This window comes from Vombatus ursinus, unplaced genomic scaffold (genome assembly GCF_900497805.2).
Source record: "Vombatus ursinus unplaced genomic scaffold, bare-nosed wombat genome assembly UNPS02014781.1, whole genome shotgun sequence".
Classification (NCBI taxonomy): Eukaryota; Metazoa; Chordata; class Mammalia; order Diprotodontia; family Vombatidae; genus Vombatus; species Vombatus ursinus.
The window spans coordinates 34,337,147-34,351,455 of NW_020954559.1; the positions used below are offsets into that span (position 1 = coordinate 34,337,147).

The 14,309-nt window shown below is 35.1% G+C and overlaps 1 protein-coding gene across 1 annotated transcript in view; it reads right to left on the bottom strand.

Annotated features, from left to right (window-relative positions):
- The window catches only part of LOC114046113 (collagen alpha-1(IV) chain-like), a 204,058-nt gene that overhangs the window by 125,925 nt on the left and 63,824 nt on the right, over positions 1-14,309 (bottom strand). Inside the window, exon 2 of the mRNA XM_027866369.1 lies at positions 271-327. Within this exon, the coding sequence (XP_027722170.1) occupies positions 271-327 (57 nt within the window). The remainder of the gene's footprint in view (positions 1-270; positions 328-14,309) is intronic.

Genomic DNA, 14,309 nt, shown 5'->3' on the forward strand with positions numbered 1-14,309 from the left:
ATTCTCTCTACCATTGCAGACTGGCAATAATAAATAAGAATAAATTCAGTAATAATAATAAACTTCAAAGTTTATAATCTTAGAAAATTGCCTGAGAAATTCAGTGACTTGGTCACACAGCCAGTGTTTGCGGTATCCTTTTAAAAAGTAGTAAGGTTGCATCCCAGGTTATGCTCTTTTTATTTTAGTTTTCACATTTTGTAAATACTCTATTTCTTAGACAGTGAGAATTCAAAAGAAACAATATATGTGTGCATTTGAAATACTCACTTTTTGGCCTTTCACTCCATGGCAGTCACATTTTCCACAGCCAGAACCAGAACAACCCTGAAAATAAAATTTGAAATTATTTAAATATGTGAACAGTTTGAAATTGCAAAAAAAAAAATCTAATTAAATGAGGTTAGTTCCTCCTCTTAATGATGAAAATAGTTTGCTATTCATTTATCGTCATTGTCCCCATAAGAAAGCAAATTTTACTACTCTGTTACTATACAGTATTTAATATTAAATTTAATAAGTAATTAATAAATTTAATATATATTTACTTAATTGAAAGATACTTTTGATTCATATTTTATATTCATTTCTTAACCTGAACAGATTTGGCCCAATAACATTTTTACTGGAACCAATCGAATCATTACCTATTTTGATAGCTAGTATCCCCATCCATTTTATAATTTTTTAATTCCACTTAGCCTTTGTTATTTAATAATTTATTCTGAACATGATTTCTAAGAATCATAATAATTGAATGCATATAAAACTGTGCAGTTATATGTGCATATATATTTATATACATATTTACAAAATATTTCACATAAATTATTTCATTTGATCATCACAAACTGTGAAGTAGGTGCTATTATTATTCCCATTTTATCAACGAGGACATTAAGGCTGAAAAAGGTTGAGTGACTTCCCCAGGATTAGATACTTAATAAGTGTAAAAGACAGGATTTGAACTCAGATCTTCTTGACTCCAAGTCCAACATGCTAGTCACCTAGCAGTGACCTAGCAACCTTTATTCATAAATGTCTGCCATTTGCCAACTCACTAAAAAGTATAAATGAATGAGAACAACAGAAATGGGGGAAAATTGCTGAAGTGACATCTCTAAGCCAACGCAACTCAATGGGCTGTTCTGTTTTAATCTTTGTATGCTTTGACAGTACCTTGTACAAAATAGGTTCTTAATACAAATCTGTTGAATTAAACAGATTTTATAACACAATGGTTTTTTATAATACTTAAACCTAAAATCATGTTACCTTTCAAAGAAGAAATAAAAGTTTTAACATAAAGAGGGAAAGAGTCAACAAGGTAAAAATATAATCAATTACAATGGTAACTAAACTTGCACAGACAGAATTCAAATTTAAAATATAGTTGATAGCTATCATAGACAGGCTGCAAGTAAGTCTAATATAAATAATTCTGTTTATCTTTACAGGGGAAAGGGTTTTAACATTTAGAGAAAGACAATACCTGCATTCTTGTATAAGTTTGAAGCAAACATAATATTAGTTTCCTGAATGTTATAGCAATTCTTTTCAGAACACTGTAATCATGGGAAGAAAATGTTTCTAACAGTAGAGTCAAATATTAGCTCCATTGCCATAGTAATCTACTACATAAAACAAGGACATCTGGAGATATTTATTTTAAATCTGAACAAGTGCCCCTAAGACAGTAAGCTGTTCTTAATTTCATATTTTGGAAAGAGGAACAACTGACAATTGGCCAAATAAAGTCCAGAGATCATTGATATATTTCTTACACTGGCTCACATTTTCAACTATTTTCAGAATACACTTTTATGTTCCACCATCTTAAAGTAACCCACTTGAAGCAATTTTCCTTCATAACCGGGGTTTTGATAAACAGCATAACAACGCAAAAGAGATCTAAACAAAACTTTTAACCTTTAGGTCAATGGGTTTTCTAGAATATGAAGAAATTTTGACATCCTAGTGATAAACTTAGAGTGAGTAACTGGAAACAAAGAATCTAGGTTCTGCCATTAACTTCCAGTATAACAATGGTCAATCAGATCATTTAACTTCTCTGTGTCTCTGTTGCCTCATGTGTAAGATAAGGAAGTTGAATTAAATGACATCTATAACACCTTCCAGGTGCAATGTAGTCAAATAATTTAGAGACAATGAAAGATACTGATCCGATTCACATAGGGTTTATTGACAAAAGAATAAGTTAAAATCCAATAATACTGTATAACAATATCATTGTGTGTGTGTGTGTGTGTGTATATATAAATATATATATATGTAATATATCCATTCTCCTCCCATTCTAAACTTTCACCATTCCAGTTAAATTTAATCATGACCTTTCCAATCCCCAAAGAGAGTTGTGACCATTGTTGTTGGTCTGTCTGAAACGACTCTTCATGATTCCATGTGGGGTTTTTCTTGGCAAAGATACTAGAGTGGTTTGCTATTTCCTTCTCCCACATAAGGAAACTGAAACAAACAGGGTGAAGTGACTTGCCCAGGGTCACACAGCTAGTAAATGTCTGGGGCCAGATTTGAACACAGGAAAATGAGTCTTTCTGACTCCAGGTCCAGCACTCTATCCACTGCACCACCTACTTACCATTGTGATCATTACCAGATTTTATTTAATTAATAGATAATATATTAAAAAATAAGCTTAATAGAATGATAGATGCACATCTGTAAGAGACTACAGAGGTGATCAAGTCCAACCCCATCATTTTGCAGATGAAGAAACTGAAGCACAGTGAAGTTAGTGATTTTCTCAAGGTCAATATCTGAGAAAGAATGGGAATCTAAGTATTCCTGACTCCAAATATAGTACTGTATTCCCTACACTACCTGACTCACAAGAATGACCATTACCAATATTATAGTCTCTGTCTTATGTTTGTAGCAATCCAAGTATTTTCTCTAAGTTCCCATAATAATTCAACTCTTTGTAGGTAATGCCAAAAAGAATTTCAAGCTAAAAGTTAATTTTCCTCCCAGATAGCTAAAGTAAAAATAAAAAAAAAAAAATGAAATGAATCTTCAGGAAGAATTTTGGCATTTCTCAAATGACCAGTTAATAACTATGTAAGGAGTTAGGCTGTGAAACACCTGCCAATTGCCTAGAGTGCTGCTGCTTCACCTAATAAGGAGAATAGTTTGACAAGGCCCAGTAGCCGGATGCCTTAGTCACCCTGTTCACCACAATATCAGAAGGAAATGAGGGTGGAATTGTAAGAAATGTGTGTGTGTGCGTTTGTGTGCTTGTATGTGTTGATAGTGCTATCAATTTCCTTCTGATAGTAGTGATATATCCCAATATATATGAGATGTTTTGGTTACTTTTAAATTGAGGGTGTTTTAACTTTGATTCTTTAAAATATTTGATATTTTTCAATATATTTGCTTTTCTTTGTACTGCTATACTTTTATTTTATACATTTATAAACATGATTTTAAGAAGGAATTCATAGGTTTCACCAGATTGCCAAAGGGGTCTAAGAAAAAGAAAAGACTGAGAACTTCTAATTTGTATGCTGATTTTTTTTTTGAGTGGCATCTAGGTGGCAGAGTGGATGGAACAATTCACCTAGCATCAGAAAACTTGAGTTCAAATTCAGCTTTGGATACTTTCTTATCTGTGTGACCCTGGGCAAGTCATGTAACCTGCCTGCCTCAGTTCCCTCACCTATAAAATGGGATAATAATGATATCAACCTCCCAGAGTTCGTGACACTAAAAGGAGATAATATTTGTACAGCACTTTGCAAAATATTAAAGTACTACATAAATGCTAGCTATTGTTATTATTACTGGGTTTTGGTAATGGCCACCATTATACAATGATTCCATTCATGTCCTGGGTCACAACTCTACTCTGGGGCTGGAAAAATCACTATTTTTAAGTACAAGCACAAAGAGTGCAGAGTGGCTAGACAACAACTCATTTGGGGGTGGAGGGGAAACCACAGGACAAAGACCAGATAAGAGGATATAATGGATTACAAATTCCATATGAGTCACCAATGTGAAATGGAAGCCAAAAAAATCATAATAATTCTAGAATGAATTCAGAGTGTCCAGAACATAGTGTCCAGAACAAGGGAGACTGTGATCTGGCTATCCTCCATATTAGTCTGACCACATCTGGAATATTGTGTTAAATTCTGACCACCATATTTTAGGGATAATATGGACAATCTGGAGCAGTTCCAGAGTAGGGTGACCAGAATATTAAGAGGTATGAACAATATGGGGATAACTTGCCTGGAAAAGAGGACATTTAGTTGGGACTTGATAATGGTGTTTGAGTATTTGAAAGCTTATCATCATGGAAAGAGAAAAAAAATAGACTTGTTTTATCTGGTCATTGAGAGTAAAACTAGAAGTAATAGAAAGAAGTTGCAGAGACAAGTTTTGGCTCCTTCCAAAGAAAAAAATCCTAAGAAGTAGAGTTACTCAAAAATGGAAGAGGCCACCATAGAATAGTGAGCTCTCCTGTTACTGAGGGAAGTATTGAAACAGTAGGGTGAAGATTTCTGACATGTACTGTCAAGGAGACTCCTGATCAGGTCCAAGTTGGACCAGATATTTCACCTTTAAGGTTTCTTCCAACTCTAAGATCTATGATTCTAGAGGAGTGGGGAAGCTGTGGCCTTCTAGGTCCTTGGGTGCGGCCTTTTGACTGAGTCCAAGTTTTATAGAACAAATCCTTTTATGCAGGAAATTTATTCTGCCAAGTTTGGATTCAGTTCAAAGGGCTGCACTTCAGGACCTAGAGGGCCACATGTGGCCTCAAGGCCACATGTTTCCCATCCCTGTCTAGGGTATAAACTGATTGTAAGATGCATGCAATATGGTGTATAGAGCATAAGACTTGGAGTTGGGAAGTCCTGGGCTTGAAGCCTGCCTTAGACTAGGCATGTTATGCAACCTCTCTGATCCTCAGTTTATTTTATTTATTTGTTTATTTGGCTAGGCAATGGGGTTAAGTGACTTGCCCAAGGTCACACAGCCGGTAAGTGTTATATGTCTGAGGCCAGATTTGAACTCAGGTCCTCCTGAATCCAGGTCCGGTGCTCTATCCACTGCACCACCAGTAAAATGGGATAAACAAATGTACCTATTTCACGAGGATATTGTATAGTTCAATTGAGAGAATTAAGAAGAGCCCTTTAGTTAAGAAAATATAAATAAAGCACTTTGTAAAACTTAAAGCAGTATAAAAGGATGAGCTATTAGTTTTTGCAGGCGTTTGTCTTACTCAATTTTGTCCTCCTTACAGAAGCTACTGTGCCTTGGATATAGTCAATATATTCTCAATTAACGTGCCTTGAATGAATAAATAAGTGCTCAATGCCTTGGCTATTCAGAAAATCACAGATGAAAAAAACACAGACTTCTTTGCATATTAGCCAATGATGACTTGTTTTTAGCATCAGATTAAAAACTGACACAAATATTAAAAATGAAAATACCTATTTTTAGTCTTTATGGGGGAGTTTTGATAACAAATAATTTCCTGGAACCATCCCTTCAATTATTCAATACGTTATTCTTTCACTGGTGGGACTGTAGATTTGAGGCTGCAGTGCCGTATTTACCAATGTTTGTGTCAAATATCTTCTATGTTGTCCCCTTACCTGCACATGTATGTCAACCACACACTTCTAGATGAGATTTTTCCCTTGTCATTGTTATCCGTTCAGTGAAGCAACTCTTATCTCCAATTATACTCTCATCACCCTTAGTAAAGTCTAAAATGAGGTCATCTTTAATACATAGAGCAGATATTTTCAAGATTATGATTTTATTTGTATGCTTAAGTGTGACCTGACATCTTCTCTAAAGGGACCTGACTCAAGGAAATCACACACATAATGTGTCTTCTATTTTATAACTAGTATCTTCTATTTTGTAACTAATATCTAGTATTTCATAATGTAGAACAATATGGTATCTGTTATAGAAATATACTAACATAAATAAATACTTTTCAGGCAAATTTTTGTATACCCTTAGTGAAATCTTCCTTGAAATTATTTTAACTGCATTCTTAATCCAAGATACTTGACTTTTATCTCACAAAGATTAGAAGAATAAATATTTACACCTGAGTCAGATTTAGCGGGGGGGGGGGGGGGGGGGGAGTGACAATTTCCCAGAGAATGTGCAGAATGTGTACACTTTAGTTCCTTAAAAAGTAAATATGAAATAATGAAGGGCAAAATGGGCAGAACCAAGAAATTTTATACACAGTAATAGCAATATTGTTTTAATAACAACTTTGACCAAATAAGTTATTTTGTCTATTATAAATACCCAAATTAACTATAAAGGACATATGAAGAAAGATACTATCTGCATCCAGAGGAAAAAAACTGATAAATAGAAGAATGTGTAGAATAATTTTATATAGACATATGTACATATGTATGTGTACATAATTTTATATACATCTATGTATATATGTATGTTTGTGTGCATGCATATGTACACACCTATTTATGTCTAATGGTAGTGGGGGTAGGGAAGAAAAAAGAAAAATTTATATGATAATTTTGTTGTATATTTGAAAAGAATAGCAAGTTGTGCATAGTAGATTTGCAGTTTCATGTACAATCATCTTTTTTACTGTACTATGTTATAAAAATGCTTGTTTTATTCTATAAATTAAAAATAAAATTTAAAAATCTTAAAAAGTAAGTATTAAATTGACAAAGTTAATGCTGATGAATAAATCTAAATTATCAAAGAAATAGTGAGTGTGAGAAAGAAATAAAAACATGCTCTTAGGAAGGAGGAGCTGTCTCATATGAAGAGTTCTAAATTAAATGATAGTCCATTGGTAAAGGCAGCTAGGTGGTGCCACAGTGAATAGTGTTGAGCCTAAAGTAATGAAGACTCATCTTCCTGAGTTCAAATCCAGCCTCAGACGCTAACTAGCTGGGTGACCCTGAGCAAGTTACTCAACCATGTTTGTCTCAGTTCCCCATCCGTAAAATGAGCTGGAGAAGGTAATGGCAAACCACTCCCATATCTTTGCCAAGAAAACCCCAAATGGGTTCAGGAAAAGTCAGACACAACTGAAAAACAACCTAGCAACAACAAATAAAATGGTACCCTGGTGCAAGAGAGAAATAAAAACAAGCTCATAGGAAGGAGTTGTCGCATATGAATTCAAAAACTGCTTCCAAAGTTCTAAATGAAATAGCAGTCCACTAGTAAGTGCCCTATCAGAATAAGATATCTATCCTACAGGCAAGCATTTTTTCCCACAAGTGGATTTTATTTGGCTCACCATTGTAAATACCAACCCAAGATTGTGTTTCACTTTCCTTGACTCATCACAGGAACGAACTAAGTGAAGTTGCTTATTTTAATAAAAATTATATTAATGACTTTCACTTCTATGGGGTCTTTCCTTTAAAGATCAAAGTTCTTGTGAAATAGGTCTATCTAAATAAATCTGTCAGATTGAGAAACTGAGTCATGAGACATGGGAATTTGGAGACAGATCAAAGATTGGAATCAACCATTTATAGTTGTCTTAGAGTATGTCCATAGCCCAGAAGGACATTTTACTCTCCCTATATTTCTTTTTCTTTAGTTAAAGAGAGTGAACATTCTTCTGGTGTTACACAAATGCTATTACACAATAGTGCTTACTGGATAGCACCCAAGTTTGTGGCTATATTTTAGTTATGAATGAAGATATTTCATTGACAAAATGTATGTAAATGCTGACTCTGTACATAAATTTTCCATGAGAAAGAGAAGTTTTTGGAACAGTTATGTAAAAGGGCTTTAATGGATACAATGACTAACTACTCTGCTGTATGTTTAACACCATGGAAAGGGGACACGTAAGCCAGCTGGATGACTCCAATTCATACATTCATTGGTGACCTAACACTTTATAGGCTATGTCACAAATTTCATTATTTCCTGGGAAATACATTTTGCATCTAGATCTTTCAGCAAAATCAAAAGGTATGAGCAACTTCATATAACCAGACAGCTCCCTGTTGGCTACACTTCTAAGGGAGTTCACGAGAGCTGTTTATTCTTACAGCCGTCTGGAATACATTGTGCCCCATCAATTTGCTCCCTACGCATCTGTTTCAGATTCTAGGATGGGAAGAACTAATTCACTGTGTGAAGTACTTGTACACTTTCTTCTAAACTTTGCCCCCTCTAGAGACCCAGAATCAAGATATTTAGCTTGAAAAACCCCTTAGGAGAACAATTGTACTTTCTGAACTCAATGCACAAAATAACCCACGAACAACAACTACTAAATATGAAGAGGGCCTACAGATATGTAGCCCTACACCATTTAGAAAATAGCTGACAAAGAGAAGGTCCTACTGGTTTAAAAATCAAATGCTCTTACTCTTCTCATGCAGAAATATTCCATGCTAAACATTCTATGTTTAGGAAAATATGAGGGTGCAAAGAAAACTTCCCTAAATAGGTGATTCTTGAAAAGAATGGTTCTTAAAGAAATTATCGTTCGTTCCCTTAAATATACAATAGATCTACAACGAAGTGGAATGAACCCCAAATGACTGTTTGACCTCTTCTCATTAGTGTATAAGATAGAGGAGAGAACCAGATAACCCAAGGTGAAAGTGGGAATATATGTTAATCGTGTCTGATACTGAAGGAATAAAAGTTCTATTGAAGTCTGACAGTCATCAACTCTCAAGTTTAGCCTTAAATACACTGGTTAGAAATTGTAGCAAGCAAGAATTGGAGAACAAACAGAAACACCAAATTTGGAAGAGATTTAAAATGGAAAATAAAATGGTTAAGAAATTATTTTTCCTCCTCATTCTGTAAGGTGTCTAAACTTTTACAGGATAGATTTTTGTCTTTTAATGAAATTGGCATAATTCAATATTGCTTATTGCTGAAGAAGACAGAGTCAAGTTTGCTAATCCTTAAAAATGCTTGAAATTTCACTACAGTAAGGAGGGGGGCAGCAATGACTTTAATATAGAGAAAGCCTGTTTCCTTTCTCTCTCTGATCTAAGCAAAGACCTCTTATTGACACTGAAGTGAGCTCCATGGGGTGTGCAGGGAGATGAGAAAAAAAGCCCACTAATTCTGTGTTTAAAAGTACCTCTTTCACAAACTAAAGAATCCCAGTTGTTAGTGTGTGTCATATGGGCGCCCCCGCAGGCTGCCCTGGCTATCATGAGGCCTCAGACACGGCGGCATTTCTACTGTACTGAGGCACATTTGGAATGAGTTAAGTGGAATGACAGCCTTGATTTCCTGATTTTTTTTCCCTCCCCCTCCTCCGGCTTCTGGTTGAAGTCAGGCCTTTAACATCACTACATTAACACAGCTTTTATGTGTTTCACATCCCACCAAATAGGGAAATGTGGAGATCTGCCAATTCTAAGCAGCTTATCTCCCAAATTCCTCTTTCACATTCCCTTTGCTGTGCAAAATGTCAGAATCATTCCATGGTTTTATTACTATCAGAGCTGTCTTTCTGGATGTAGCCCTGCCTCAAAAAGTTATTGGAATAGTTCTTTGCCCTACAAAAGTATATCATCATAGAAGGGTTTATTTTTGGAATAATTGGATTAAATAAAAATGTGCAGAAATGCACAAATTTCCCATAAAGTCAATTAAGAAAAAAAATTAGGCTGAGTAATTAATGACAAGTAATAAAAACCATCATGTATTTTCATAGCATCTTTCACTTCTCAGTGTTTTTGGATCTGTCGGTTCAATTTCTCTCCATAGCATTTGGCGCAAGGTAGCTGTATATACATTATGTGTGTGTGTGTGTGTGTGTGTGTGTGTGTGTGTGTGTACACACACTATGAGAAAGACTAAAAAGAAATCCCCAACTTTGCTCAGCTGAAAGTAATGAAGGTTCTAAGATAATTGAATATTTCTTGTGATTCATTTGATCATGAAAAATGAAAACACAAAACAGACTTTTCAAAAGACCTGTCTTCTGATTAAAACAGATAAATAATGTGAGTGTCTTTTTCACAAAAGATTAAAACAATCTGGGGATCTAAATTAACTTTGAATATGAAGAAACAATTTCTTTTTGACAGTATTTCTGTGGGAAACCTGCACATGTGAGCAACACACATTAATCTGTTTCTCATTAGACACCACATTGGAGGAGCCTATGGGGCTACAAATAATAAACATGGAGGAAATGAGAGTGTCTGCTTTGTTGCTTTTAATATCAACATGTGATTGCTGTTCTAGTCTTTCTTTTTTTTTGTTGTTCTACCATGAAATTGTTGTTGACCCATTTTCATTCCATTTCTTCCCTTTCTCACACTAATTCCGGGTGGATATTAAATATTGCTGTTCAGGGACAGGATGGACTAGAGGGAATGATAATGAAATACAGAGTCTTCTTTCACCTCTAGGTCACTGGTTTATATCCAGCTGTAAGCAACAGTGACTAAAATTAGTTGCCATGTGAGAACTCTTCCTGGGATGACAGCATGTGAAATGAGTTGGTGGTCCTCATTTGTTTTCTCCTGAAGGAGAAGATGGAAATACTCTCTAAAGAACTGGGTTGAGAGTAATGAGGTCTGGGCCACCTTCCCAGTTTTATCACTGACTCATCATGATTACACGACAAAGTGGACCAGGGTAAGAAAAGTCATCCAGAGAGAAATGACTCCCCACCAAACAACCCTCATTCCTATGTTCTCCCAGGACAGTCGTAATTTTCAATTAGTCATTTAAAATGTGCGGTTCTTCCCCCTTTCCAAACCTTTCAGTAGCTTCTAATTACCTGCTGTACTAAATTTAAAATATTAACTTCCAAGACTAAAAATTTGAATTCAAGCTATCATATCCTAACTTACTGCTATTACCTTTTCCTATTGCTTGCTCACTCTACTTTGAAATTTTTCTGCCAGCTATTTGCATTTTTTTTATCTACATCTATACCCTCCTTTCTGCCTTCTTCCTTTTCTTCTCCTTCATGCAGATTGCCATCTAGTAAAATTCCTTCACTTTACACATGAAGAAACTGGTGCCCCAAAATCACCTTCAATTCAATAGTTCAGTTTTTCAAGGATTTAAGTCCCTATTCTATACCAGGCACTGCTTAGTCCAGGGGTGGGAACCTGCAGCCTCGACACTACATGTGGCCCTCTAGGTCCTCAAGTGCAAATCAGACTGACATAGAGTTCCCCATCCCTGGACAAAGACCAAAAATCAGACATAACCTGCTCCATAGCAGGTCCTTAATAAATGTTTTCATTCACTCCTTAAAAAAACATTAGAGTAGTTCTGCTCTGAATAGGTAAACCAGCCCTAATTTTTGCATCAAAAATTCACAATTTGGTGTTAATTTAAAATGAAATAGTAAAAAAAAAAAATCACACTTTCCTCCAAAGGAAAAAAAATGCAATTGGAAGAACTATTTCAGTATTATAGTCTATTTTAGGTGCCTTTCTGATAAGATTTATTAATTATAAATTCTCTTTAACAAGAATTATCATTAAAAATCACAGCTTTAGAACAAAAAATACTAGCTCTTAGGAAATAAAAAAAATTAACATCACATGTGAGCAATATGATAATCATACATGACAATTTTCAATTTATTCACTTGCATTCCACCTCCTATCACTTTTAAGGGGACTTTGCGAAGGATGTCTTATTAAGACTGAACCAAAGATGCTGACTAAAGCTAAGACTGAACCAGTAAGACTATGAACCAAAGGACTTAGGTCTGAATCCTGTTTTGCTTGTTCACTAGCTGTGTGACTTCAAACGAGTTGAGTTTGCCTTCTGGGATTCAATTGATAATCTCTAAGGTTCCTTCCAGACCTCAATTCTCCAATCATATGATGTTGTCATTTAGTCATTTCTTCAGTCATGTCTGACTCACTGTGACCCGATTTGGGTTTTTCTTGGAAAAGATATTGGAGTAGTTTGCCTTTTCTTTCTCCAACTCATTTTACAGATGAAGAAACTGAGGCAGACAGGGTTAAGTGACTTGCCCAGGATCACACAGCTAGTAAATGTCTGAGGCCAGATTCAAACTCATGAAACTGATTCCAAGCCCAGTGCCCTATCCACTGTGACACCTTGCTGATAACCAAATTATTACAGATGCCAAAGTCAGTGATCTTTTCACTGTATCATACCGCCTCTGTTCTTAGTTGCTATTCTCAAAAGCCTGATCCTAATTTTCTTCTTATTCAACTACTGACCACTGTCCAAAATCATAGTTAGATGAATTTCACAAATAATGCCCAAACTCATTTCTATGACTTGTTTCAACCTCTTCCTCCCATGAACCTGATGCTGATGCTGATACATTACCTTATCCACATGGATATTTCTTATTGTATATTTGCCTTTTCTACTTTCTGATAAGAGTGTCAATATAGTCAGGGAAAAGGTCATTCCTTAGCGTGAAATAGAATTCCATTCATGCTGTGCCAATTAAGTGAATCAAAGTGTTATAATGCTATTGTTTTGCTATTAGTGCAATTTAATTGGGGAACTTGTCAAATGAGAATTCCGGGGAGAGTAGCAACCACAATTGTTTGATAAATAGGGTCCTTAAAAAAGAAAAAAAAATCATCGTTTTAGTCATTTTTTCCAAGTGTCCAAAATTCAACAAGAAGCTCATTTTCACAAATATAATTTTCTAGTCTAAAATCTCAAATTGCCCCCAAAGCCACTATTCAAAAGTAAAATGGTAAGATTTACACTCCACTGAAAATGGTCAATTTTAAATGTTACTCTCCAAACTCCCTTAATACAGAAGAATCCAGTTTTAGAACTCTCTTCTTCTTAAGGCTAATAGAGTATGATGCATAACTTCAAAACTAGGTTTGAAAAAGAGAACACATTTTAAAAGAAAATCACATGTAATAAATTATGTGGAGCCCTCAAACACCTGCAAAGATGGAAAAGGAAGCCAACATGCTTTTGACGCATGGCCAAGGATTCATCTGGATGATTTCTTAGTAACATTATTCCAGCTCACATGAACCATGTAGTAGATTTGCAAGAAATATTTAACTGACCTCATCAAGCCCTTATAATTCTAAATATAGATTCTATAATTATACTAGTGAACAAGGAATGACTTTGAAAGTAAGATATTTGGGTTAAGGAAGATCTACTCCCCCACTGACTCCCCCAAGCAATTAAGCAAATAAGCAAATCTATCAATCAATCAATAAGTGAATGAATAGATAAATGAATGAATGAATGAGTGAACAAAAATAAATAAATAAATAAATAAATGAGATGAAACATTCATGACTAAAAATGGGGTAACCACAGAAGGAAGGTTTACTTCCACTGGTCTAAAACAGTGGTTTTCAAATGGCTTTCTGTGGTTTTTAAATTATGTAGCAGGATCCCAAGAGGTTATCACTAAAGATTATATGAGAGAAAGTGTGGTCATGGTGGACATACTGAATTTATGTATGACCTATCATTTCTAAAACCCAGTGCTCAAGTTCTTTCAAGGACTTGAATGATATAACCTCAAAAAATTTGAAAACCAATGAAGAAATATGCCAACATGTGATAAGTAGTTATTGGCAGTGGATAGGGTGAGGAGGAATAAAGAATGATGCAGTAGAAAACTGCTGGGTTGGGGCTCAAAAATCTAAATTCAGACCTATTGGCTGTATCATCCTTTTAGCTCTATGACCTTCCTGACTGTTCATTTCCATAAGCCTCATTTTCCCCAACCATAAAAATGGGGATCCTAATGCCTACTTTCTTGTCTTAGCAGGCTATTGTTATATTCAAATGAGAAAATGTATTAAAGCGGCTTTTAACTGATAGAGGAATAGAGAAATTGAGGTGTTAATTTGTGCAGGAGAGTTTGAACAGGCCTGATACCATTCATATCCAGGATGACATGCATTTGGTTCAATTCTATGTGTGTGTATGTATCTGTGTGTTTTGGCATAAACTATTCCAATTCCCTAACTCAAATGGCATTGTTTTCAAATGGAAATAACACACAAGCATATTCAATTTCTTCCATTCATTAATTTAAAATGGGTTTACTGAATACTACTGTCTACTACCGTAAAGTTGCCAAGGAGGTGATGATCTGAATTGGAAGAGAGAACTTCTTCCCTGGGATAAACTTCCTTACAATGATGAAATCACAGGTCCAGTGCAATCCCCTCCCCCTCCATTGACTGCATACAAAGCACAATGTAGAGCTATTAATACAAAAAAAATTAAAGGCTTACTCAAAGTATTTACAATCCACAAGTTTTATTTTGTGTGCTGCTAATTAAAAACTCTAAAAA